This window comes from Pristis pectinata, chromosome 11, assembly GCF_009764475.1.
Source record: "Pristis pectinata isolate sPriPec2 chromosome 11, sPriPec2.1.pri, whole genome shotgun sequence".
NCBI classification, from domain to species: domain Eukaryota; kingdom Metazoa; phylum Chordata; class Chondrichthyes; order Rhinopristiformes; family Pristidae; genus Pristis; species Pristis pectinata.
Genome location: NC_067415.1, coordinates 87,176,794 through 87,204,035, shown reverse-complemented (window position 1 = coordinate 87,204,035; position 27,242 = coordinate 87,176,794). Strand labels below are relative to the sequence as shown.

Sequence of the window (27,242 nt, the reverse complement as noted above, 5' to 3'; positions counted from 1 at the left end):
GATCTCCTCCTGAGGCAGTCCCGAGGGTGAGGGCGATTTGCTTCCACTCGGCTCCTGAAGCCAGAGGATGCCTGTGTGTGGATTCATTTTACAATTTCAGAAGCAGATGCACAGGTCAATATATCATTGAGACATTGGGTTCTGATTTCTCTGGATGACCCTGGAACACCTCTGTCACCCTGCAGCTCTGCTAGGCCAGTGTGAAAGCAGCAGAAAGGTCCAGACCTCATTTGCAAAGTTTACAGAACTATTTTTGAAACTGAAACTGACATCTCCATTGGACCAGTGTAAGTTGTGGGAGTTGCCTGGTCCTAGCTGTGTTGGTGTGACTTGAACATCCAGCTCCTAAAGGGACAACCTAGCAAACAAGCAACACTCTTCCAGCTACTGGGAAGGGTTGCTTCTGGGTGTAAGTGGTGGAGATCCACTGTAGTATACATTAGGATGTATTGTGTGGTGATCTAATGTGCTCTTGACCCAGCACATGGTGATCAGTAGGAAATCAGCACAGATTTCACTCCAGAAACTGACAAACACACACAAAATGGGTAACCAATGGCAGACTTTAGGCCAGTATACTTTCATTCTGTGAAGCACCTTTCCATATACTTTGAAATACCGTACAATGTTTACAGGTGTATGCTGAGGATATAGCACAGTATTGTATATAAGTTGCATTGAAAGGCATTAAGCTGAGGCCACTCTCGATCGATGTGCTGATACCCTTGCAGACTGAAGCTGCCACCCCCTCCCAGCTCAGCTTCCCGGCTAACTGGATAAACTTTCCGTGGTTAAAATCACTTGCAGTTAAAGCTGTGCCCGCACACTTTGATCTGCGACCTGCAGAGATGGGGGCCTGGTTACACACTTTGGCATTGCAGCATCTTCACTTCCGAGCTACTTTGTTTTGCTTCTCCTCTCCCACCTCCCAGACAGATACTGAGAGAAGCCCCATCAGTGGAGTACAGGAAATTAGCTTGAGACATCCAGGTATAGTGGATGCTCATGGTGAAGGGGGTGCCTCCCTTGGCTAAGGTGCTGTGTTCGGCAGAGGGCAGGAGTGGGACCTGATGTCGTTGTGTTTGTACTGAGCCTTATCAAGGTCCAGGGCGTGGTCATTGACGTAGACATCCATACAGCCCTGGTAGAAGGCAGTGACGGGTGCTGCTGTTATTGGAACATCTGGAAATAAGACATCAAGACCTTAGATACCAACAAGTCATTGTGACAACGTAGCGTTGTGGGTTTACTGAGATATAATGAGAGACAATGACCACCAGGCAGGACTAGACAACAGTGGGAGGTCAAACACTGGGTGCTTGGTCAGATGGAACTGACTGAAGTCTCTGTTCACTGCTAACATTCACATAGGAACCCCAGTTATTAAACTTCAAGGAAACAGCCCACTACCTCTGGCACTGCGCCAGTATTGCTGCTTCCTCTGCACTGCACCAGTATTGCTGCTTCCTCTGGCACTGCGCCAGTGTTGCTGCTTCCTCTGGCACTGCGCCAGTGTTGCTGCTTCCTCTGGCACTGTGCCAGTGTTGCTGCTTCCTCTGGCACTGCGCCACTCCCTCTAGCACTGAAGCAGCAGCTGTGGGAAATATTCATTTGCTCACTGAGTGCCCTTCAGAAGCCCAGGAGACATCTCCAGCCATGAAAAACAGGATGAACATCAGACAATGGTTTGGAGACAGACTGGAACAGGCAGGACAAGCACAGCAGGGGACCGGGAATGGTCATCTCATACCGGACTGTGTCCGCTTTATGACTAAGAGTTGGCCTGACAGGACATCCCAGAGGGTTACCAGCTGTTTCCAACTGATCTCCTAGAAGTACAACAGTGTCATATAGTGGTGGAAGGGTTGCAACTACTGCGTGACAGGTAAAACGTTGACATAGGATTTCCCCTTTTTCAACGTTGACATAGCAGTGTTGAAAGATTATGCCATGGGGTTACAGTAATGCAGACTGAAGAGATGCACTCGACTTTGAACAGATTAAAGGTGTGCAAAGACTTTACCTGGCACTCCACCCACATAGGTCTGCACCGATCCCCGCATGTACCGGTCGAGTGTGCTGAGACGCTCGGCAAGTTGTGACCTTTTCAGAGGGCTGCTCCCGAGCAGGCCTGAGGACTCCAGGACTATACGGCCTTCAGTAGCAATCAACTTGATGGACAGTCTATCACCAGCACACAGCAGCAACCGGTCCAGCTGGTAAACAACCACATTCTCGATAGCCAACGTGACACCCTGGAGAGACAAGCAACATGTTACAGCTGTACAGAGGTTCACGAGAGCCAGGTCAAGCAGATTCTCAAAACTGAGCCACATAGGGAGACATCCAAAAGCTTGGTCAAAGGGGACGGATTGTAAAAGTGCCCAAAAGGAGGAAAGACGGAGAGGAGAAGTTCAGGGAAGTTCTGGAGCCGAGAGGTGCAGCAACTGAAGGCACGGCTGCCAGTGGGGAGCAATTAGATCGGGGTAGGAATTAGAGGCAGTGTTTTCAGTGGGAGGAGGTATCAGGCTGCAGTGAAGGGAGAGAGGGGAGAGGCCATGGGTGGGGTTTGAACAGAATGTGAAGAACGTTTAAATTGTAGGAAAGGTGTGGGTGAATGATTACAGTGTGCTGGGTGGAGAGAGAGCTTCAGATTCGGAAGAGATGTGGGTGGGTGCACGCCCTTCCCAACACTGGGCACTGATCAGTGACACAGCAACGTGGCCATGGGCATGGACTCTGCAGATCCAGGAGAGATGTGGGTGGGTGCATGCCCCTCCCAGCACTGGGCACTGATCTGTGACACAGCAACGTGGCCATGGGCACAAGCTCTGCAGACTCACCTCTAACCAGCACTGGCTGTGGGGACAACTCCACTCCACACCTCACACTAGAGCCAAATGAAGGACAAGGAGCAGGAGGCCATTCAGCCCACCAAACCTGCTCCAACTTCATTGTGATCCTGCCCAATCCCATCCCCTCCCCTCTAATCCATTCATTGGTTGATACACTACGAATCCCAGCCTTGAACACTCGCGGTGAACTGTGCCCACGGCTCTGGGGAGAGAGTTCCAGAGATGAGATTCTTCCTTGGCCCCTCATCCCTCTCAGTGCCCAGTTCCCTCTCAGGATCCTGCAGGTTTCAGTGAGCTGATCTGTCTGTGCTGCCCCAGAAGGATCAGCCTTGGTCCACCACCCACATCATGATGAATCCACAGTCAAACCAGCCTTGATGAGCACCAGTCTGTGCTCTGAAGGGGGAAAGGGCCTCGAACAGATGATTCGAACCATTTGACTGGGCCTTGCCCTATTTATTGCTGTGTCCATCAGAGCACTTGTTTCCATGCTGGATGAATAAGAGGTCCTTTTATTGTCAGGGCAGAAGGTGTGGGTAGATCCAGTGTCACTGCCCTGATCCAGTCATGCCCCTCTCAGTAGTCACTGCTGGACCAGTGGGTCCGAGGGTTCTGATTTTGTGCCAAAGATCAACAAGGAATGTGTCGATTGGCTGATACTGCCCAGATCCCAACACTTTCCCCAGAGGACGTCTGAGATAGGGGGAAATGTAGGCCCTTCCCCAACGGTCTGCGATGCGTCAAGACTCTAGGCTGAAGGAGGAGAGGACAGTCACAGTGTGCTAACTCACTGCCTCTTGCAATTACTTCCTTTGTGCCAGTTTCTTGGAGTTTCTCCCATGAAACTTCCCAGCCTGAGAGCCAGAGGTCTCCCACTGCCTCAGCCGCATGTTCCCACCCCAGTCACCTGGGAAACATTTTCCAGTGACCAGAAGCCTGTAACCTGAGGTGAGCTGATCTCCACTCCATGAGTTTCAAACCCCAACTAGATTGTGTCATCACTTTGGTTACCTTTGTGGTGGCGTTCAGATCGATGATGGCCAGTGACAGTGGGACACTGCTTTCATTGACCAAGGCAACCAACACCCCTGTGTCTTGAGACGGGCGGATGGAGAAAGCAAAGTTCACCTCCCAGCTCCTAGTGTCCGCTCCCAGTTGGATATCTGCATTTTAAAAAGAGCAGTCAATACTTGCAACCCAAACTTTGCAGGCAGCAGGGGTTATTAAAGTGTGTAGCAAAGTGTGACTTTTGAAAGTTTGGATTAAAACTGGAATTGGGTTGAGATCCAGTGACAAGAAGAACAATGATGAGAACTGAGAAACAAAGGGAGAGAACCAGTTTCATTCCATTAGACTTAAAGACATTGATGAATAAATTGATGAATTGTCTGGGCCACAGGTACCCTCCCCTCTGAGGGGTGAAAGGTTACCATGGGTACACAAGAATGCTGAGTTGAGGTTACAATCAGATTAACCCTGATCTCACTGAATGACAGAAGGCACGAGGGTTGATTGGCTTATTCCTGCTCCTAGTTCATATGATTGTACATACACGTGATATTGAGATCCTGAATTGACAATTCAATCCCCAGAGTCTTTAGTACCATGAAGAGAAGGTGAATGTGTCTACCGTAATTCAGGAGGAATGAAGCCAGGCCATGTCCAGGGTAGTAGGAACCCCTCTCTAGCTCGGCGAAGCACTGCATTCTTTCGTCATGTTCGATGGTCTCCCTTATTGTGTCCTCACTGTTCATCCAATTCCATCCTCGCAGGCATGCGTCCAGTCTAGGGTTAATCTGGAGGAAGGTGAATCAGATCCGAGTCAGTCCATGATCAAAAGTAAGCCCCTCCTCCCAACACCAACCCTGCCCAAAATGCCCAACCTTCATGGTACAGGCAGAGCCAAGGACCCAGAAGGTGCAACCACATGGGACTCAGCCAAAACTGCCACAGTACATGGGAATCCCCCAGACAACACACGACACCCCCAGACAGAACACGCAGTCTCCAGATACATCACTGACCAATACATCACAGGCACATCCCTCCCCACCATCAGTGATATCTACAGGAGGTGCTGCCTCAAGAAGGCAACATCCATCATCAAAGATCCCCACTATCCGGGCCATGCCATCTTCTCGCAGCTACCATCGGGCAGGAGGTACAGAAGCCTGAAGTCCCACACCACCAGGTTCAGGAACAGCTACTTCTCTTCAACCATTCGGTTTTTGAACCAACCGGCACAACCCTAATCACTACCTCAGTATAGCAACACTGTGACCACTTTACACTACAATGGACTTTGTTTTGTTTTGTTTTGTTCTAATTGTGTTCTTTCTTGTATAATTTATGTTCAATTTATGTTTTCTTGTGAACGTGCCTCTCTTGCTTTGTGCCTGTGATGCTGCCGCAAGTAAGTTTTTCATTGCATCTGTGCACACATGGACTTGTACGTATGACAATAAACTCAACTTGACTTGAGCATGACACTTGTAACTCCCCACACAAGACATGCAACCATCCCCAGAGGTGGTGTAGGTCACATAGATAGTGTGACTTCCAGACAGTCTGAAGATGGCACAGAGTACTGCTGATGATTAGGAGATATACCAAACAATGCCAGCTACCTGTTTAACAAGCTGGGCACCAGTAAAGAGGCCTCCGACAGTGATGTCTATCTGAAACTGTCCCGGAATCTTCAGAAACAGGCTCTGGGGGATGTTAATATTCATCACCGCCTCTCGAGCAACTTTCACAACTAAACTGTTTGTTGATTCTTCAACGGAAATCTGGAACAGAAAGCATTTTCTTGATTTAAAAACTGCAAAGTGAGACACAGCCCACAGAGCCCCCTCAAGAGTGGGGCTGACAACTGCAAGTACAACTGCCCCGTAACTGTTGGCAATAATTATGATCAGTAACCCAGCGACCCTGATCAAAAAGACATATTTCAAACTCGCCTACCACAACCTCAGGTCACAGAGTCACACAGCACGGAAACAGGCCCTTCAGCCCGACTGGTCCGTGCCGACCAAGATACCCATCCCATTTGCCTGCGTTTGCTCCATATCCTTCTAAACCATCTCGAAACACTGTACAATTCTTGAAAGGTGGTAGTTGCTGGAACTTTCACATAACAGAGGTCACTCAGCCCATCGAGTCTATACCAGCTCTCAGAGCAATTCCATCAATCCCATTGCCCCACTTCTTTCCCTGTAACCTACTCTCTCACATTCCCATCAATCCCCCTCCCCCAGATTCTACCTCTCACCTACACATGAGGGGCAATTTACAGTGGCCATCTCACCTACCACCCTGCACGTCTTTGGGATGTGGGGGGAAACCGGAGCACCTGGGGGAAACCCACGCGGTGACAGGGAGAACGTGCAAACTCCACACAGACAGCATCAGAGGTCAGGATCGAACCCAAGTCTCTGTAGCCATGAGACAGCCAATGTAGGAACCACAGCAACCAAACTACACAGCAAGAGCCCAGGATGAGATCACCTGTTTCAGTGATGTTAGGAATATTGGCCTCAAGACACTTAGGAGAACCCACTGACACCTGGGCCACCTGAGAGCTGACAGCACCTTGGGTTATCACCTTATTCAAAGGACAGCACCTGTGTCAATGTGGCATTCCCTCAGCAATGCACTGGGAAACTCCGCTCGGATTTTGTGCTCAAGTCTTTGGATTTGAACCCACAACATTCTGATGATAGGAAAGAGTGGACAGCTGAGGTCCACAAGTTGAACACCAGGATGTTATTGCAGCCTGTGAAAGGAAAAGTGACCAGGTTGGAACTTACTGTGTGCCATTGCCCGTCATTCACAAGTGGGCCTCCAGTCGTGACTCCTGAGGCTTCATTGGCATTGTGATACTGGACCTGAAGCTTCCCGTTGTGCAGAGCTAGCATGATCCATGTGTTATTCTGATGTCCCGCCTGGAATATCGTGCCCTCCGTGTCAAATGTGCGGAAGTCAAATTCTACTGAGAACCTGCCCAGTAAGAACACAATTCACCAGGCTTGCAGTGGAACACGGACATCATCTCCATTGGATGTAGCTTTAGTCACATGACCTCTCAGCCAATCAGTAAACAGTCCCCATTGCCCAATCATATGATACATGGATGTTAGATAGTCCTCGGTCCTTCACCTAACATTCTCATTTAGATAGCACCTTTAACATGGTAAATAGTCCCAAGGTACTCCTCAGAAGTATAACCAGTCAGAAACTGATGCCATGCAGCTTAAAGAGACCAAGAATCTTAGCCAAAATGGAGGATTACAGGAGAGGAGAGTTTCCAGAGCTCAGGGCAGGCAGCCAATGACACAGTAACAGTGGAGGCAAGGGAACTGGGGGTAAACTAGAGGTTAGAGAAGTAGAGCAAACTCCGGGGCTGGAGAGGGTACAGTGACAGGGAGGGGAGAGACCACAAAGGAATTTGAAAACAATGAAAATGTTTTAAGTCAAGGTGTTGTCCAACCTAGAGTGGTCAGCAAGTCCAGGATAGTGGGGCACAGTGCCAGTTAGGGTACAAGCTTTGGATAAACTGAGGCTTTATTGCTTCAAAGATGCTGCCTGAATTAGAGAGTATTAGGAGAGGTTGGACAAACTTAGATTGTTTCCTCTTGGGCGTCGGAGGCTGAGGGGAGACCTGATAGAGGTTTATAAAATTATGAAAGGCATTGATAGGGTAGAGAAAGCCTTTTTCCTCAGGGTAGAAACGTCAAATACTAGAGGGCATAGATTTAAGGTGAGGGATTGAAAGCTTAAAGGAGATGTGCAAAGTAAGTTTGTTTTTACACAGAGAGTGGTGGGTGCCTGGAACGGGTTGCCAGGGGTGGTAGTGGAGGCAGATACGATAGAGGCGTTTAGACAGATTCATAAACATACACAGAGTGGAGGGATATGGACCATGTGCAGGCAGACAGGTTTAGTTTATTTTGGTATGGTGGTTGGCACAGACAGTGTGGGCTGAAGGGCCTGTTCCTGTGCTGTTCTGTTCAAAACAAAGAACGATCATTTTTGTTGGGTGAAAACATCAAGAGATATGGAGATTGGATTTAGATCAGCCAGAGTCCTACTGAATGGTAGGACAGATTCAAGGGGCTGGAAGGCCTCCTGGTTCTGTGTACAACTTTCACATGAACATACTTCTTGAGCAGACTAATGACTTGGAAAGAAGAAAGTGTTGAAAGCTGCTGCCAAATCCCCTGGACTCCAGCCCAATGGAACCGGGCCCAGGGCTGCGATCTCATGTAACTACAGATGTGAAGAAGGGCCAGGCACTTTGATTGGATCTCGTTAGTGCAAGCTGGAGACAGGGCCTGTGAGCCTGGCCAGGAGTCGGTATTCCCACTCCTCGTGCCAACAGGCCCCACTCGGGGTTGCGGGCTGGAGGAATCAAAATAAACTATTTGCTAACCATGTCTAAAGGCTCCTTCAATAAGCTTCTGTCTCCAGGAATTGAGCAACTTGTTGACATTTTTGTGCTTTGTGAAAAATTATGTGCAAATCTTACACAACCCATCTTGTGAAACTGCAACAAGGGGACACTCGACCTCAATGAAGGGAGTTTCAGGGGTGACGGAGACACTTCCTGGGGGGGGGGGGGGGGTGACGTTTTCCCGATCACAGGATGTGCCCTCGCAACAACTGATCTTGGCAGTGTAGCCAACTTCCCAGCGGGTTACTCACTATTTACGGGAGCTCCAGGGCAGGTGAGGAAAAGCCTGTTCAAATAGGCTGATTTTAAGGAATGTCTCAGAGGAAGAAAAAGTTCCAGGGAGTTTTAAGGAAGGAATTCCACAACATACCCACAGGCAGCTGAAGTCACAGCCCTGGTGACAAAATGATTAAGATCAGATAAGATTTGGGGGTTATAGAATTGACTCCATGTTCTTCACCGTTTTTTGTGCTTGTAGAGGGCTATAAAACTCTCCCAAAGGAGGCTGTTGCCATTATTTAATGAGATCACAGCTGATGCATATCTGAACTCAATCTCCCCACAGTGCTACCATAACCTTTAATCTACTCAAATCTCTTCACCCATCAGAACTCCATCAACCTCCAACCCCTGACCTAAGGGCGAGGGGGTGAGAATTCCATATTTAACCTCTCCCTGCTTCAGTCTGAGGTTCCCACCTGTTTTAAGAAGACCACTATCATCCCGGTACCTAAGAAAAACAAGGTAACGTGCCTTAATGACTACCGGCCAGTGGCTCTGACATCCACCATCATGAAGTGCTTCAAGAGGCTGGTCATGGCACGCATCAACTCCAGCCTCCAGACAACCGCGACCCACTGTAATTCGCCTCCCGCTGAAACAAGTCTACAGTGGACACCATCTCCCAGGCCCTACACTCATCTCTGGAGCATCTGAACAGTAAAGACGCCTACGTTAGACTATCGTTTATTGACTACAGCTCCACCTTCAATAGTATAATTCCAAGCAAACTCATCACCATTCTCTCTTCTCTCCTCTCCCATCAGGCAGAAGATACAGGAGGCTGAGGGCACGTACCAGCAGGCTCAAGGACAGCTTCTGTCCAACGGTGATCAGATTATTGAACGGTTCCCTTATACAATGAGATGGATTCTTGACCTCACAATCTACCTTGTTATGACCTTGCGTATTGTCTACCTGCAATGCACTTCCCTGTAGCTGTGACACTTTACTCTGTACTCTGTTATTGTTTTACACTTTACTACCTCAATGCACCATCTAATGAATTGATCTGTATGATCAGCATGCAAGACAAGTTTTTCACTGTACCTCGGTACAAGTGACAATAATAAACCAACTCCAATACCAATACCCACTGTCCTATGTGGACGGGTGGACTCAGAGGTCAGATAGTGCACCCTCCTCCACACCCCACCAATGGGCTCTTTAACTGAGCAAAGTCTCACCTTGTCTGATGCTTTCTCTTGAAGTTAAAATACAACACAGGAAATCCTTGGAAAAACCTTCCCAGATACAGGGATCCCTCATTCTTCACAGTATTCAGTGACACACAAGGCAAAATATTCTGAAATCGGAGACAAAATGGCAGCTTGCTTGAAACAGGAAGTCTTACCAAGTTCACCATGTAGCACAGACGCCAGACCGAGACGTAGTCACTGAAGTGGAACCCACTGGATCGACACTTTCTCCAGAGCTCTGCCTTCAGCAGGGTTACAGAGAGCCATGCTTCCCATTAGTGGATCAGTGACCAGCAGATGTACACTGAGGAGAAAGGATGTATGGAAGGGGGACATCTGCATGGAATGCTGGTGGAAATATTTGATCAGACTTTACAAAGGAAACCGGAGAGACACGGAGGACAATAATTTGCAGGGACGGGGGGAAGAGCAGGGACTGAATAGATTGCTCTGCGGGGGCTGGCATGAACTCAGAAGGGCTGAATGGCCTACTGTGCCACAATGACTCTACAGTGTTATGAACCACGTGCTGAGAATTTAAATTCATTAAGTTAAATAAGTTGGGAATAAAAAAATCAGTCAGTAACAGTGACTGTAAAAGTTTGGATGAATGAAAAAGCCCACCTGGCTCACTGACGTCCCATGGTAGAGGGAATCTGCCAAGTTTACCCAGTCTGGACTATATGTGACACCAGACCACAGCAATCTGACTGACCTTAAGTGCCCTCTGAAAGGGCCCAGTAAGCCACTCAGTACAAGGACCGGTAGCGTAGCGGTTAGCGCGACACTATTACAGCGCCAGCGATCGTGGTTCTATTCCCGTCGCTGTCTTTAAGGAGTTTGTACGTTCTCCCATGTCTGCGTGGGTTTCCTCCGGGTGCTCCAGTTTCCTCCCACATTCTAAAGACGTAACGGTAGGTTAATTTGGGGGTTTAAAATGGGCAGCGCAGACTCGTTGTGCTGGAAGGGCCTGTTACCACGCTGTAAATAAAATTTAATTTAAAAAAAGGAGCAATTCGGGCTGGGCAAGAATGTTGCATTAGACAGCAACAGTCACATCCCATGTATGAAAACAAAAATGTTAAATCATCTGTAATTTGAGAAACTATCTCAGAGCTTGCCCATTGCCTGTGATCTCAATGACACCAACCAGCCTCCAAGGTTTGGTGTGGATTCGACATCCGTCTCCTTGCACAGGACCACCTCTCACAAGTACAGGGTCATCAACCCTCTTGCACTAAGCCTGACCTATTACCGTTCCCCCGCGATCTCTGACCTCACTGATGGGTGAATGTCCAGTGCTGCTGATGGAGCTGTACTTATCCCCACAACAAAAGAATGGGGAGACTGTGGGGTGTCAGGAGGTGAGATACACCCCACAGGATCCACAGGATATTGATGGTGAGACACCCAGTAATGGTAATGCCACTGAAGGGAAGTAATGACATGCCCTCCCTGGAGATGGTCATCGCCTGGCCCTACTGTAGCGCAAATACCACTCGCTAGCTCATGCCCAAATGTTGTCCAGGTCTTGCTGCATGCAGGCATGGACTGCTTGGTTTTCGGAGGAGCTGAACTATTAAATATAGATTATTGACTCAATAATTGGTGCAGATCATGGGCCCCATGGTGATTCACCTCTAACAACCTTTGAGACAGGGGACAAAGTCTAAGAAACTTACCACACAGTTCTGCATGTCCGCAGCCAGCTTTAATTCCCGCTTCCCATCACAGTAGCAGGAGTACTTGCCAGCCATGTTGACACATCCCCCTGCACAGACAGGACCTTCACATTCATCGATATCTGAACGGCAGAACAAAGGCTTCATGTGACGAAAGAAAGCTAGTGCAGTTAAAGGGGCTAGTGCAGTTAAAGGGGCTAGTGCAGTTAAAGGGGCTAGTGCAGTTAAAGGGGCTAGTGCAGTTAAAGGGCTCTGGATCTTTTAAACTCAAGATAGACTTAAATATTTGTTCCTTTTACCATCCCTGGACAGCCTGAAGCACTTTACAGATAATGGCGTACTTTGCTTCTGAGTGACGTCACTTGGGAGGGTCACATTTGCACAGCAAGATCCCACAAGCAGCAGTTGGATAACAACCTGATTCACCTGCCCCATTTCTGCTGCATGGGAGAGATACAGGGCAGGATACCGAGATCTTTAACACCCACCTAGGCCTCGATGAAATCTCAGCTAAAAGACAGTACTTCTGAAGATGTAGCACACCCTCAATACTGCAGCGGGAAGTAGTGCCTGACCCACAACCACAACTGAGACTGCTGGCCTCCAACCACAGCTGCTGGTTCCAGCCAGCGAGACCGCCCCTGCCCAGCTTGTTGTGGATGGACAGGGCAGGCAGCTGCAGGCAAATTCAGCTCTGCTGCTGGGCACAGTCAAATCCAGGACACCAGCTGTGACAGAAGAGTCACAGTCATGGAGTCACACAGCATGGAAACAGACCCTTCAGCTGATCGGGTCCACACCAACCATTGCACACTACCTACCCCAACCCCTCTCTTTTATTCTCCTCACACTCCCATCATCTCCCCCCAGGTTCCACCACTCACCTACACGCTATGGACAATCTACAGCGGCCAATTAACCCGTCTTTGGGATGTGGGAGGAAACCAGAGCACCCAGAGGGAACCCACATGATTACAGGGAGAACGTGCAAACACCACACAGACAGCAGCGGAAGTCAGGATTGAACCTGGGTCACTGGCGCTGAGGCTACCCCTAGAGCAGCAGCAGGCCATTCCACCCCTCAAACTGCTCTCCCATTTATTAAGACCCATCCGTCATATTGTCATCCCTGAAAAGGTCTATGGGCGTTTTCACTACCCTTGAGGTCCAATGTTCTTGTTGTTTGAATAGTGCCACAGTCTGCATTCTCTCCACTGCTCTGATCAATGGCTTTAAGGACTTGGTTTGGTGTCAGTTCCTTCACTTGAGTGCTGTGTTTGCAAGGTGCTTACCTTGGCAACTCTTGGATGAAGATTCATATTTGTACCCTGAGTCACAACTGCATCTGTAAGAGCCTGGTGTGTTTACACAACGTGCTAATCCACAGAGCTCAGCATTCAACGCACATTCATTTATATCTGGAAACAAGAGGTGTTGTCATTAGATTTACAGATAATAAAGTGACTGATTGAATTGATCGCAATCATCAAAATATATGAAACGATTCCCCAGGATTATAGGAATCAGCTGAGCTCAGTGTACAATAAATAATGTTCTGCTCTTTACCTGTTATGCCAAAGCACATCACCCTCATGGAAGCCCTCACTAACCAATGAATGCAGCACACACACTCCCCAGACTCACGACAGCTCCAACAGGACAGGGCAGCGGGGCAGCGGTCACATACCAGCCTGGCTTGGAAGTGTACCCCATTCCCACATCAGTGGCTCTAAAGCTGAACCGGCACCTTCCACTCCTGATGTACACTCATCGACCTGAAACGTTAACTCTGCTCCTCACCCCACAGATCTGCCCGAACCACACTTCTGGTTTCGTTTCAGATTTCCAATGTTTGCAGATTTTTTACTTTCTTTTGCAAGAGTAAATACTGGAACCAGTTTCCCGGGGCAGGAGGGTGGGTGACCAGGGGTCACAGAGTGAAGGGGGTCAGCAGGAGGACCAGAGGGGGGAGGAGGGGAGTGTTTTCACACAGCGAGTTGCTGTGATCTGGGACATGCTGCCTAAAAGGGCGGTGGGAGGCAATTCAACAGGCATTGGGGAAATACTGGAGGGGAGAGAGGGAAGGAGTAGGGAGTGTGACTGAAGATACTTTGAAAGGGCTGGTATTAAGCTGGATGGGCTGAATGGCCTTCTCCTGCTCTGTGACATTCAATAATTTGCAGTGCAGACTATACCAGCTCCAACCCAACCCGGGACTGGTCCCACCCTGATCCCAGGGGTGGGAGGTGGTCTCGCCTGATCCCAGGGGTGGGGGAGGTCTCGCCCTGATCCCAGGGGTGGGGGCTGGTCCCGCCCTGATCCCAGGGGTGGGGGCTGGTCCCGCCCTGATCCCAGGGGTGGGGGCTGGTCTCACATGTAGCGCAGTACACAGGCATCAGAGATTCCATCCTCACCTTGGGACAACTGTTCCCTTCCTCTGCCTCTTGGTACCAATGGACCAGATCCCAAAGTGCCGGCGATGCCCAACCTTGCTGACTGCCCGTTCCCCTAGCCCGCAGGCACACAAGCTCCTGGTTCCCTAGTGCCAACTCACCACTGCACCGGCGTTTGTCGGGAAGCAGGTTGAAGCCGGGCCGACACGAACACCGGTAACTGCCCTCTACATTGGAACAGATGTGCTCACAACCGCCATTTCTGGATTTACACTCATCAACATCTGGAGAGGAAGGAGAGGGACACCAGTTAGAACACGTCACAGCCACGGTCTTTCCGTTCTCTGTCCAGTGCAAGGAGGGAGGGGACAGAGTGGGTAAGAAGGGAGAGGGGAGGTGAGACAGCAGGAATGGAAGTGGAGGGGAGTAGGGTGGGGGAATGAGACGAGATGAAGGAGAGCGGGGGATCGAGCCACAGAGAGCTCAGCATCACTCGATGAGGCACAGAGGAAGCCCTGCACTGGTTTCAGGGTTGGGAGCTGGCACCAGAGGAGGCTGGTGGAGGGGAAGTAGAGAAGCAAGAAGGCAAGAGCACAGAGGGCGTGGTGGGAAAGTGAGATGGTGAGCAATTCAGAGAAGGTATACTGACTAATCTCTGGAATGGACGGATTGTCATGGGGAAAGGTTAGACAGCCAGCTCAGGTGAGAGGGACTTGATTAAAACAGACTAGATCTATCAGGGTAGGTGAGGAGAGGATGTTTCCTCCTGAGGGAGATTCTAAAGAACAAGGGGTGACGTTTAGAAATAAGGGGTCCTCCACTTAAGACAGAGATGAGGCCAATTTTTGTTTTCTTTTCAAACTCTGAGGACGTCTCTTCCTCAAAGGTTTGGATGCAGAGTGTAGAGGTAGACAGATAACTGATCAGTGGGGGGGGGGGGGGGGGGAGGCGAAAGGTTACTGTAGACAGAGGGGAATGCAGATCAGACGCAATGCTCGGAAGTGGCTGATCACTCCTCCTGTTTCAGATGTATCAGGTGATGGCAGAGCCACCTTCAATCCTCAGGACGCTGCTGGAAGAGAGGAGGCGGGGACATAACTAGCCAGCTGGTGCAGGCTTTGTAGCCAGGAGTTATGGTGCAACAGATCAGCTGTGATCTAATGCAGTGACAGAACAGACAAGAGGGACTGAATGGCCTCTTCCTGAATCATTGGATAATATTCACAGCAATTTCTTCATAAAACCAAGTCAAAATCAGTTGGATCAGATGCATGAAAATTAACCCCAGAATGATTGGCGATCTCTAACACACAAACAGCTACAGAGAATTCACAGCACAGGAGGACAACGCCATCGGAGGAGGACATACACCTTACCTACGCTACACGTGACACCTTTCCAGCCCTGCTTACACACGCACTTGAAGGCTCCCTTCAGGTCCTCACAACGCTCGAAGCCGGCCGGATGGCAAGGCACAGGGGAACACTGATTGGGAATATCTGGAAAGAGGGGAGAGGAGGTGAGGTGGCAAACCAGGAAGCTTTCATGATTGACGGTATCGAGCCTGGATTCCCAGCAGCGACTGCACAAACTCAGGCAAATTGAAATTAAATGACAGCTTTCTAATATTTTCATCAGTGCTTTCACCTGGCTCCACAGAGTGCCCAGTAACCACGGACCGAGATCTGTGGGTAACACCAGCAGGGTATGGACTTCAACAATAAAACTCAGCTGTGGGAGGGGAGGGAGCACTGACTTACAGCAAGGGTTGTACTGAGAGAGTGCTGCACGGTGGGGCAGTACTGAGGGAGGGTCACACTGTGGGTGGGGCGGTACTGTTACACTTCAGCCCGGCGCTGTTGGTTTACGGGCACCCGGTGTGGCGCGGGGAGGGGCGCGCGGCGGATCTCCTCGTGGGTCTCCTGCTGGGCCTGGCCAAGCTAGCCACAGGACGCGGTGGTGGGAAGCCGAGGGTTCCGGCAGGTCGGCCTGCCTGCCCGTCTTCCGCGCTTACGTGTGTGCGCGGGTGTCGTTGGAACGGGAGCATGCGGTCTCCTCTGGCGCCCTGGCCGAGTTCCGGGCTCGGTGGGCCCCTCAGGGGATCGCGTGTGTAGTGGACGAGACGGATGCGATTCTGGTGTGAAGTGTCGTGCATTTTGCGTTTGCAGGCGTAGTGTTGCGCGGGTATTGGTTTCGGCCGGGTTGTTTCTTTCTGTACTCGATGTAGCGTGTTTGCTGTTGGTTGTTTTTGTAGTTTTTTCTAAACGAATAAACATTTTGTACAAAAAAAAGGGTGGTACGGTGGCAGGTCTGCCTGCCTGCCCATCTTCCGCGCTTACATGCGCGCGGGGGTGTGTTTAGAGGGAGCACATGGTTTCCGCGGGCACCCTAGCTGAGTTCCGCGCTCGGTGGGCCCCTCAGGGGATCGCGTGTGTCGTGGACGGTACGAACGCGATTCTTATTTTAAGTGTCGCGTATCGCATTGACGGGTGTAGCGTCGCGTGTGTTTCGTTAGTATTAGTTTGCATTCTCTACCGTAGTATGTCGTTGCGTAGTTTCTTCTTTTCTGTATTAGATGTAGTGTATTGACACTGGTTGTCTTTTGTAGTGCTTTTAGTGAATTAACGTTTATTATTAAAAAAAAGGGGCGGTACTGAGGGAGCGCCGCACTGTGGGGAGGACTGAGCTGGTGGAGTGCCACATTGTCTAAACGTTCATGTGAAGTATTAAACAGGGCTGTAGTTTGAAGAGTTGGGGAGTTGACTCCAGTGTGCTGAAGTTCACTATTTATTCCTGAATTGCAGTAATAGATTTCCTGTTCATGATGCATGGTTGCCTGTGGGATCTTGCTGTAATGCAACTGGATGACCACACTAGGACATCCTGCATGGGGTGTAAAAGCCACTGTGCAAATGCAAAGTTCCTTTCTCCCTGTGAATCCAGACACAGGAAATGAACTGTTCACAACGCACAAGGAATTTATGCTCCTCCTGCTGTCCCGGAAATGTAACGAGGCACTCACTGTGAACACAGGTCTCCAGGTCAGAGCTCATTTTGGTTTTGGGTCCATACCGAGAGAGGCATTCTGTCAATGAGAACAAGAGGCAGGAGATGGTGAAGGAACACCGGTCAGCAGAACATACAGCTTCCTGCAACAAACCTCTGCCCTCTTACAAACCCAGGATCTACAACGTGTGGCTCACGTCACAGAACACTGCTCAGTTAGAAATCCTAAACTATCTGGCATTTTGTAAATATCAGGGCCTTTCTCTGGGGTGGAGGAGGGGGTGTGGAGGAAAGGAACCAAGGGCCGACTAAAACAACGGGAATGGGAGAGGGAACAGTACCACGTGGACATCCGCTGCCGGGCAGTGAGAGGAAGGGCAGCTGCTCCACACTGCCCAACAGGCCAGGGCAGCATCATAGGAGTCGCCACCCAACGTGTCCACTCAACGGGAAGTGGTGAACAGCAAGGGCCACTGTGGAGAAGGGTGAGGGTAAACTGACAGGGCTGGTAACCTCTGAGAGGGGCAAGAGGTTGGTCAGAGTCACTGCTCCCACCAACAGGAGAGACCAGAACTAGTGACCGTGGCTAAATCCAACTGGGAATTCAGCTGAGTGGGAGAACATAGAGCTCTCTCCCACACGGAGGGCTCAGGATGAACCACAGTGATGGATTTAAGAGTAAACTGGGTTAACACATGGGGGAGAGGGGAAGAGGTGGAGAGGGGTTTGAAGGGCCTGGTGTGGAACGGTAACACCAAGGACTAAATGGTCTGTGAATTTGGCATCATTCTCTGCGACAATGACTCTGGTCATTTTCCTGCCTGCCGTGATTGGCCCATCCTGGGGACGGGCAATTATTGTCACTTCACTGAGTTCCCCACTGTGCAATGAACACGAGAAAGAGCCGACACTGAGCGAGTGTCTTAGTCTGTGCTCGCGTGGAGGGGAAACTTACTGTGATGGGGAAACTCTGGGCAAATCAAGATTCAGTTGCCTGCCATATAAAACATAACTTCCACTGACTGGAAAATCAAAGAATGTTTACAGTTAGTTTGGACTGAGGCATGAAGTTGCAACGTTACTGACGAATGTCCAAGAAAACAGAGCACAACACTGAAAACTTTACTCAAAGGAATTACTCACCCCGATACTTTGGGTAAAAGTAATTCTGTGGAGAGAAGGAAGATCCAATTCAGATAGAAAGATCTGGCAATAATCAAAAATGCTAAACTTCACATGGAGTCTGGCAAATAGTGCAACATTACAGTGGCATTCCTGGCTCCCTCGCACCATCCACACACACGAAACCATGTGTGTGCTCCAATACCTCAGGAACTCAACAGTAAGGCAATAAAGCAAATACCATGAACGTTCAGTCACTGTTGTGATGTCAAAAAGGGATAGATGTGTGTGCACAGCAGGATCCCACAAATAGCTGTGTGACATTCACCAGATGATGCACCTTATTGAGTCATTGATCAGGATACCGAAAATCCCATGAACTTTTTCTGAACGTTGGCAATTTTTACATTCACTTCAAAGGACCAACAGAACCTTGGCTTAATGCCTCATCTAAATCAAACCGCCCCTCCCTCAGTGTCACCCTCCCTCGGTACCACCCCTCCCACAGTGTGACCCTCCCTCAGTACTGCCCCTCCCACAGTGTGACACCCCCTCAGAACTGTCCCTCCCAGTGTGACCCTCCCTCAGTACTGCCCCTCCCACAGTGTGACACCCCCTCAGTACTGCCCCTCCCACAGTGTGACCCTCCCTCAGTACTGCCCCTCCCACAGTGTGACACCCCCTCAGTACTGCCCCTCCCACAGTGTGACCCTCCCTCAGTACTGCCCCTCCCACAGTGTGACACCCCCTCAGTACTGCCCCTCCCACAGTGTGACCCCTCCCTCAGCACCACTTCCCCATTTCGTCCCCTTTCCCACAGTGAAACAACCCCCCATCACTCATCTTTCTCCCCCTCCTGGCTCCATCCACCCATGGAACACACAGTTCACCCACAGGTGACCCCCCCACCCCACACCCTCCCCTATCTGGTTCTGGTTCCAGCTGCCATACACCTCTCCCCTGATGGTTCCCACTCTCACCTCCAGCACGGCAGCCCTTTGCGTTCCTGCTTCTCTCCCTCCAGCAGCCGTCTCCCCCTCCCCACCCTCTCCTCCCCCCTCCCTGCTCCATCTGCCTCCATCTATCGTCCACCTGCCTCTGTCTCCCAACTCCCCCCCTCCCCTCCCTGGCACCATCTGCTCGTCATCTCACACCTCTCCTCAGTCCACCAATCACCTTTGACTCCTGTCTCACCCCCCTCCCCCTCTCAGTCCTGATGCAGGGTTTTGACCCAAAATGTCGACAGTTCCTTCCCTCCCCACAGATGCTGCCCGACCCGTTGAGTCCTCCAGCAGGTTGATCCAGATTCCAGTGTCTGCCGTCTCCGTGCCTCTTTGTGGAGCCATGGAACATCACAGAGTGAGTTTGCAAGACACAGGAGACCACAGGCACTGAATCTGGAGCAAAACCACCAAATGCTGGATCTGCAGCAGGTCAGGCAGCATCTGTGGAGGCAGAGGGATGGTGGACATTTCGGGTCAAGACCCTGCATCAGGGCTGCAGAAACAAAAGAGAATTTGTTCAGGATAAGAAGGGATTCTGTCTCCTGATGGACAATCCGCAGATGCTCAGCCCCAGCATCACAATTCCATCTTCTAAGGAAGCTGGAGATACAAAGGTGGTGGCCCCGAAACCAAATCATCCTCAAATCCACCCAGGTGTTCAGGGGGAAATATCCCCTCCTTCCCATTTTTCCCAACGAGTTGCCCTGGTTCCCACTCCTTGCACCAACATTGCCTCTGAACTGAAGAGCCCCAAGTGAGCCTTGCCCCAGGGTATATGAGGCAATGCCCAGACTGCCCAGAGGTGCCTGGCATGGTGTGACGTGTGGACTGCAGCTCCAGGAAGGCAGTGCACACTGCAACAAACGCAGGCAAATGGGACTAGCTCAGAGAGCAACATGGTCAGCATGGACCAGTTGGGCTGAAGGGCCTGTTTCTGTGCTGTCTCACTCTGTGACATCTCTCCCATACCCTGAACTCGGGACCCACCGGCTCTGGCACAACTTTGCCTTCATCTCCTCAGCCCATGTCTCTCGGGCACTGAGTCCGTCTGCCAGCAAAGCAATTAATGAAAGGCCAATGACAGTGATTGTAACCGAGGGCCACTGTCTGGCATCAGGACATTCGGCCCCTCGAGCCCGTACTCCACCTGAGCCATCCGTCACCACACAGGAATGAGCGGCAGGTGGGACTGGCTGAGAGAGATCACCTTTACCTTCTCATTCCTGATCAACCGTAACCCACCCCTCTCTCCACCAACCCCCCTGCCCCGGGAGTTTGGGGGATGCAGTGGTCAGCACCAGTCCACCTCACGGCCAGGACCCCCACCCTCCCTGTGCCGGGCTCCTACCGTTTCTGGGTCATTCTCAAAGACCTCCCGAGCCTCCTCCATGCTACAGAACTCCTCCACACACTCCCGCTCCAGGTGGCCCTGCCGCGTCTCCTCGAACACATGGTTCGCCCTCCGGCTCCGGGACAGGAAGGTCGAGGCAGCCCTCTGTGACACAACTGGAGGGAGAGGAGAGAGGAGATGAGATGAGGGGGAGGGGTGACTGGGGAGATGAGAGGGGAGGGGAGGGGGTGAGGGAGGGGGGAGAGGGAGGGGAGAGGGAGGGGAGAGGGAGGGAGGAGGGGGGAGAGGGAGGGAGGAGGGGGGAGAGGGAGGGAGCAGGGGGGAGGGGGGAGGGGGGAGGGAGGGGGGGGAGGGAGGAGGGAGGAGGGAGGGAGGAGGGAGGGGGGAGGGAGGGGGGGAGAGGGGGGAGGGGGGAGAGGGGGGGAGGGGGGAGGGAGGGGGGGAGAGGGGGGAGAGGGGGGCAGGTGGGGGTAGGGGGATGAGGGGGAGGGAGGGGGAGGGGGGAGGGAGTGGAGAGGGGGAGGGGAGAGTGTGGGGGAGGGGTAGAAGGGAGGAGGAGAGGGAGATTGGGAAGAGTGGGGGAGGGAGAGGGATGGAGGAGCACAGGGAGGGGAGAGGGAGGGATTGGGAAGAGTGGGGGAGGGAGAGGGATGGAGGAGCACAGGGAGGGGAGAGGGAGGTGGGAGGGGAGGGGAGAGGGAGGGAGGGGAGGGGAGAGGGAGGGAGGGGGATGGGAGGGGAGAGGGAGGCAGGGGGAGGGGAGGGGAGAGGGAGGAAGGGGGAGGGGAGAGGGAGGGAGGAGGGAGGGGAGAGGGAGGGAGGGAGGGAGGGGAGAGGGAGGGAGGGAGGGAGGGGAGAGGGAGGGAGGGAGGGGAGAGGGAGGGAGGGAGGGGAGAGGGAGGGAGGGAGGGAGGGGAGAGGGAGGGAGGGAGGGAGGGAGGGAGGGAGGGGATGAGGGAGCGAGGGATGCGAGGAGGGAGGGAGGGAGGGGAGGGAGGGGAGAGGGAGGGAGGGGAGAGGGAGGGGAGAGGGAGGGGGAGGGAGGGGAGAGGGAGGGAGGGAGGGAGGGGAGAGGGAGGGAGGGAGGGAGGGAGGGGGGAGGGAGGGAGGGAGGGAGGGGAGAGGGAGGGAGGGAGGGAGGGGAGAGGAGGGAGGGAGGGAGGGGAGAGGGAGGGAGGGAGGGGAGAGGGAGGGAGGGAGGGGAGAGGGAGGGAGGGAGGGGAGAGGGAGGGAGGGAAGGAGGGGAGAGGGAGGAGGGGAGGAGGGAGGGAGGGAGGGGAGAGGGAGGGAGGGAGGGAGGGGAGAGGGAGGGAGGGAGGGAGGGGAGAGGGAGGGAGGGAGGGGAGAGGGAGGGAGGGAGGGAGGGGAGAGGGAGGGAGGGAGGGGAGAGAGAGGGAGGGAGGGAGGGGAGAGGGAGGGAGGGAGGGGAGGGGAGAGGGAGGGGAGAGGGAGGGAGGGAGGGGAGAGGGAGGGAGGGAGGGAGGGGAGAGGGAGGGAGGGAGGGAGGGAGGGGAGAGGGAGGGAGGGAGGAGGGAGGGGAGAGGGAGGAGGGAGGGAGGGAGGGGAGAGGGAGGGAGGGAGAGGGGAGAGGGAGGGAGGGAGGGGGGAGAGGAGGGAGGGGGGAGAGGGGGGAGGGAGGGGGAGACGGGGAGGGGGGAGAGGGGGAGGGGAGGGAGTGGGAGGGGAGAGAGGGGGGAGGGGGAGGGGGGGGGGAGGGAGGGGGAGAGGGGGAGGGAGGGGGAGAGGGGGAGGGAGGGGGGAGAGGGGGAGGGAGGGGGGAGAGGGGGGACGGAGGGGGGAGAGGGGGACGGAGGGGGGAGAGGAGGGGGGAGAGGGGGAGGGAGGGGGGAGAGGGGGGAGGGAGGGGGGAGAGGGGGGAGGGGGAGGGAGGGGGGAGGGAGGGGGGAGAGGGGGGAGGGGGAGGGAGGGGGGAGGGAGGGGGGAGGGGGGAGGGAGGGGGGAGGGGGAGGAGGGGGGAGGGGGGAGGGAGGGGGAGGGAGGGGGGGAGGGGGGAGGGAGGGGGAGGGGGAGGGAGGGGGAGTGGGAGGGGGAGGGAGGGGGAGGGGGGGAGGGGGAGGGAGGGGGGAGGGGGGAGGGGGAGGGAGGGGGGAGGGGGAGGGGGAGGGAGGGGGGAGGGGGGAGGGAGGGGAAAGGGGGGAGGGGGGGAGGGGGGGAGGGAGGGGAAAGGGGGGAGGGGAGTGAGAGAGGGAGGGGAGGGGGGGAGAGAGGGAGGGGAGGGGGGGGAGAGAGGGAGGGGAGGGGGGGGAGAGAGGGAGGGGAGGGGAGGGAGAGAGAGGGAGGGGAGGGAGGGAGAGAGGGAGGGGAGGGGGGGGAGAGAGGGAGGGGAGGGGGGGAGAGAGGGAGGGGAGGGGGGGAGAGAGGGAGGGGAGGGGGGGGAGAGAGGGAGGGGAGGGGGGGAGAGAGGGAGGGGGGGGGGAGAGAGGGAGGGGAGGGGGGGGAGGGAGGGAGGGAGGGGAGGGGGGGAGGGAGGGAGGGGAGGGGGGGGAGGGAGGGAGGGGAGAGAGGGAGGGAGGGAGGGGAGAGAGGGAGGGAGGGAGGGGAGAGAGGGAGGGAGGGAGGGAGGGGAGGGAGGGAGGGAGGGGAGAGAGGGAGGAGGGGGGAGAGGGAGGGGGAGAGGGAGGGGGAGAGGGAGGGGGGGAGAGGGAGGGGGGAGAGGGAGGGGGGAGAGGGAGGGAGGGAGAGGGAGGGAGGGAGAGGGAGGGAGGAGGGAGAGGAGGGAGGGGGGAGAGGGAGAGGGAGGGAGGGGGGAGAGGGAGGGAGAGGGGAGGGAGGGGGGAGAGGGAGGGAGAGGGAGGGAGAGAGAGAAAGGGGAGAGGGAGGGGGAGGGGGGGGGGGAGAGGGGAGTGGAGGAGGGAGAGAGGGGAGAGGGAGGGAGGGAGAGGGGTGAGGGGCTAGGGAGAGGGGGGGGGAGGGGGGGAGGGGAGAGGGGGGAGGGGGGGGGAGGGGGAGGGGGGGAGGGGAGGGGGAGAGGGAGAGGGGGGGAGTGGGGGGAGGGGGTGGAGGGGGGGGGAGGGAGGGGGGATGAGGGGGAGGGGGGGGGAGGGAGGGGGGGAGGAGGGGGGGATGAGGGGGAGAGGGGGGGGAGAGGGGGGGAGAGGGGGGGGAGAGGGGGGGGGGAGGGAGGGGGGGAGAGGGGGGGGAGGGAGGGGGGGAGAGGGGGGGGGAGGGAGGGGGGGAGGGAGGGGGGGAGGGAGGGGGAGAGGGAGAGAGGAGGGGGAGGGAGGGGAGGAGGGGGAGGGAGGGGGGAGGGAGAGGGGGGGGAGGAGGGGGAGAGGGGGGGGGAGGGAGGGGGGGAGGGAGGGAGGGGGAGAGGGGGGGAGGGAGGGAGGGGGAGAGGGGGGGGAGGGAGGGAGGGGGAGAGGGGGGGGAGGGAGGGGGAGAGAGGGGGGGAGGGAGGGAGGGGGAGAGAGGGGGGGAGGGAGGAGAGAGGGGGGGGAGGGAGGAGAGAGAGGGGGGAGGGAGGGAGGGGAGAGAGGGGGGGAGGGAGGGGAGAGGGGGGGAGGGAGGGGAGAGGGGGGGAGGGAGGGGAGGGAGGGGAGAGGGGGGAGAGGGGGGAGGGAGGGGAGAGGGGGGAGAGGGGGAGGGAGGGGAGAGGGAGGGAGGGAGGGGAGAGGGGGGGAGGGAGGGAGGGGAGAGGGGGGGGAGGGAGGGAGGGGAGAGGGGGGGAGGGAGGGAGGGGAGAGGGGGTGGAGGGAGGGAGGGGAGAGGGGGGGAGGGAGGGAGGAGGGGAGAGGGGGGGAGGAGGGAGGGAGGGGAGAGGGGGGGAGGGAGGGAGGGAGGGGAGAGGGGGGGGAGGGAGGGAGGGAGGGGAGAGGGGGGAGGGAGGGAGGGGAGAGGGGGGGGAGGGAGGGGAGAGGCGGGGGAGGGAGGGAGGGGAGAGGGGGGGGAGGAGGGAGGGGAGAGGGGGGGAGGGAGAGGGGGGAGAGGGGGGGAGGGAGAGGGGGGAGAGGGGGGGGAGAGGGTGGGGGAGGGAGAGGGCGGGGAGGGAGGGGGGGAGGGAGGGGGAGGGAGAGAGGAGGGGGAGGGAGGGGGGAGGGAGAGAGGGGGGGGAGGGAGGGGGAGAGGGGGGAGGGAGGGAGGGGGAGGGGGGGAGGGAGGGGGAGAGGGGGGGAGGGAGGGGGAGAGGGGGGGGAGGGAGGGGGAGGGGGGGGAGGGAGGGGAGAGGGGGGGAGGGAGGGAGGGGGAGGGGGGGGGAGGGAGGGGGAGAGGGGGGGAGGGAGGGAGGGGGAGAGGGGGGGGAGGGAGGGAGGGGGAGAGGGGGGGAGGGAGGGAGGTGGAGAGAGGGGGGGAGGGAGGAGAGAGAGGGGGGAGGGAGGAGAGAGAGGGAGGGAGGGAGGGGAGAGGGGGGGAGGGAGGGAGGGGAGAGGGGGGGAGGGAGGGAGGGGGGAGGGGGGGAGGGAGGGGAGAGGGGGGAGAGGGGGGAGAGGGGGGAGAGGGGGGAGAGGGGGGAGGGAGGGGAGAGGGGGGAGGGAGGGGGAGGGAGGGAGGGAGGTGAGAGGGGGGAGGGAGAGGGAGGGAGGTGAGAGGGGGGAGGGAGGGGGAGGGAGTTAGGGAGGGGAGAGGGGGGAGGGAGTTAGGGAGGGGAGAGGGAGGGAGGGAGGGGAGAGGGGGTGGAGGGAGGGAGGGAGGGAGGGGGAGAGGGGGGAGGGAGGGAGGGGGAGAGGGGGGGGAGGGAGGGAGGGGGAGAGGGGGGGGAGGGAGGGAGGGGGAGAGAGGGGGGGAGGGAGGAGAGAGAGGGGGGGAGGGAGGAGAGAGGGATTGAGAGGGAGGGAGGGAGGGGAGAGAGGGAGAAGGAGGGAGGGGGAGAGGGAGGGAGGGAGGGGGAGAGGAGGAGGGGGAGGGTTAGGGGAGAGGGGGGAGAGGGGGGAGAGGGGGGAGAGGGGGGAGAGGGGGAGAGGGGGAGAGGGGGGAGAGGGGGGAGGGAGGGGGGAGGGGGGAGGGAGGGGAGAGGGGGGAGGGGGGGGGAGAGGGGGGAGGGAGGGGGAGGGAGGGAGGGAGGGGAGAGTGGGGGAGGGAGGGAGGGGAGAGGGGGGGGAGGGAGGGAGGGGAGAGGGGGGGAGGGAGGGAGGGGAGAGGGGGGGAGGGAGAGGGGGGAGAGGGGAGGGGGAGGAGGGGGGAGAGAGGGGGAGGGGGGGGAGAGGGGGGAGAGGGGGGGAGAGGGGGGAGGAGGGGCGGAGAGGGGGTAGGGGGAGGGAGGGAGGGGGGGGAGGGAGGGGGTGAGGGAGGGGGAGGGAGGGGGGAGGGGGAGATGGGGGGAGGGAGGGAGGGGGAGATGGGGGGAGGGAGGGGGAGAGGGGGGAGGGAGGGGGAGAGGGGGGGAGGGAGGGGGAGAGGGGGGGAGGGAGGGAGGGGGAGGGGGGGGAGGGAGGGAGGGGGAGGGGGAGGGAGGGAGAGAGATGGGGGGAGGGAGGGAGGGGGAGAGGAGGGGGGAGGGAGAGAGGGGGAGATGGGGGGGGGGGGGGGGGAGGGAGGGAGAGAGGGGGGGAGGGAGGGAGGGGGAGAGGGGGGAGGGAGGGAGGGGAGAGAGGGAGGGAGGGGAGAGAGGGGGGGAGGGAGGGAGGGGAGAGGGGGGGAGGGAGGGGAGAGGGGGGGAGGGAGGGGAGAGGGGGGGGAAGGAGGGAGGGGAGAGGGGGGGGAAGGAGGGAGGGGAGAGGGGGGGAAGGAGGGAGGGGAGAGGGGGGGAGGGAGGGAGAGGGAGGGAGGGGAGAGGGGGGGAGGGAGGGGGGGAGGGGGGGAGGGAGGGGGGGAGGGGGGGAGGGAGGGGGGAGAGGGGGAGGGAGGGGGGACGGAGGGGAGAGGAGGGGAGGGAGGGGAGAGGGGGGAGGGAAGAGGGGGGGAGGGAGGGAAGAGGGGGGTGAGGGAGGGAAGGGGGGAGGGGGGAGGGAGGGAAGGGGGGAGGGGGGGAGGGGGGAGGGAGGGAAGGGGGGGAGGGGGGGGAGGGGGGGAGGGGGGGGAGGGGGGGAGGGAGGGAAGGGGGGAGGGAGGGGGGGAGGGAGTGGAGGGAGGAGGGGGGAGGAGGGGAGGGGGGGAGGGAGGGGAGGGGAGGGGGGGGAGGGGGGGAGGGGAGGGGGGAGGGGGGGAGGGGAGGGGGGAGGGGAGGGGAGGGGAGGGGGGGGAGGAGGGGAGAGGGGGGGGAGGGAGGGGAGAGGGGGGGAGGGAATGTAGGGGAGAGGGGGGGAGGGAGGGAGGGGAGAGGGGGGGAGGGAGGGAGGGGAGAGGGGGGAGGGAGGGAGGGGAGAGGGGGGGGAGGGAGGGAGGGGAGAGGGGAGGGAGGGGAGAGGGGGGGGAGGGAGAGGGGGGAGAGGAGGAGTGGGAGGGATTGGGGGGCGTGGAGGGGGAGGGAGGGGGAAAGGGGAGTGGGAGAAAGGGAGAGGTGAGGGGGAAGGTGTGAGGGAGAGGGAGGGGTGGGTGTGAGGGAGGGGTGGGTGAGGCGGAGGGAGGGTGTGGGGAGGGAGAGTGGGGGAGGGGACGGAGGGAGGAGGGAGGGAGGGAGGGGGAGGGAGTGAGGGGGGAGTGAGGGGGAGGGAGGGAGTGAGGGAGGGGGGGGAGGGGGAGGGGGAGGGAGTGAGGGAGGGGGAGGGGGAGGGGAGGGAGGGAGGGAGGGGGAGGGAAGGAGGAAGAGGAAGGAGCGAGGGAATGGGAGGGAAGGTGGGAGAGCGGAAGAGGGACAACGGGGCGAGGGAGAGGGAGGGGACGGCCGGGGAGCGGCCGCTTACATTGCCTGGTCCCCGGGGCACTGAGCAGCAGCAGCAGCGTTAGGACACTGAGCATCCCGGCCGAATCTCCCACCGCGGACGGACGGCCCGAGGCAGAGAGCGCGGGGCTGGTCTCCCCCGCGGCGGCGCGCAACCTGTGCACCCGCCCACTGCCCCCAACCC

General features: G+C 56.8%; 1 protein-coding gene across 1 annotated transcript; it reads right to left on the bottom strand.

The window, feature by feature from the left end:
* Positions 1-564: 564 nt before the first annotated feature.
* Positions 565-27,242, bottom strand: gas6 (growth arrest-specific 6). Its single transcript, XM_052026062.1, has 15 exons — positions 27,081-27,242; positions 20,341-20,498; positions 18,010-18,034; positions 16,883-16,945; positions 15,237-15,359; positions 14,022-14,144; positions 12,760-12,885; positions 11,468-11,589; positions 9,774-9,892; positions 6,665-6,854; positions 5,483-5,644; positions 4,486-4,651; positions 3,867-4,018; positions 2,024-2,255; positions 565-1,182 (listed from the first exon to the last, which is right to left on the bottom strand). Exons 1-15 carry the CDS (start codon positions 27,133-27,135, stop codon positions 1,031-1,033), a joined length of 1,968 nt encoding a protein of 655 aa, XP_051882022.1. The 5' UTR covers positions 27,136-27,242; the 3' UTR covers positions 565-1,030.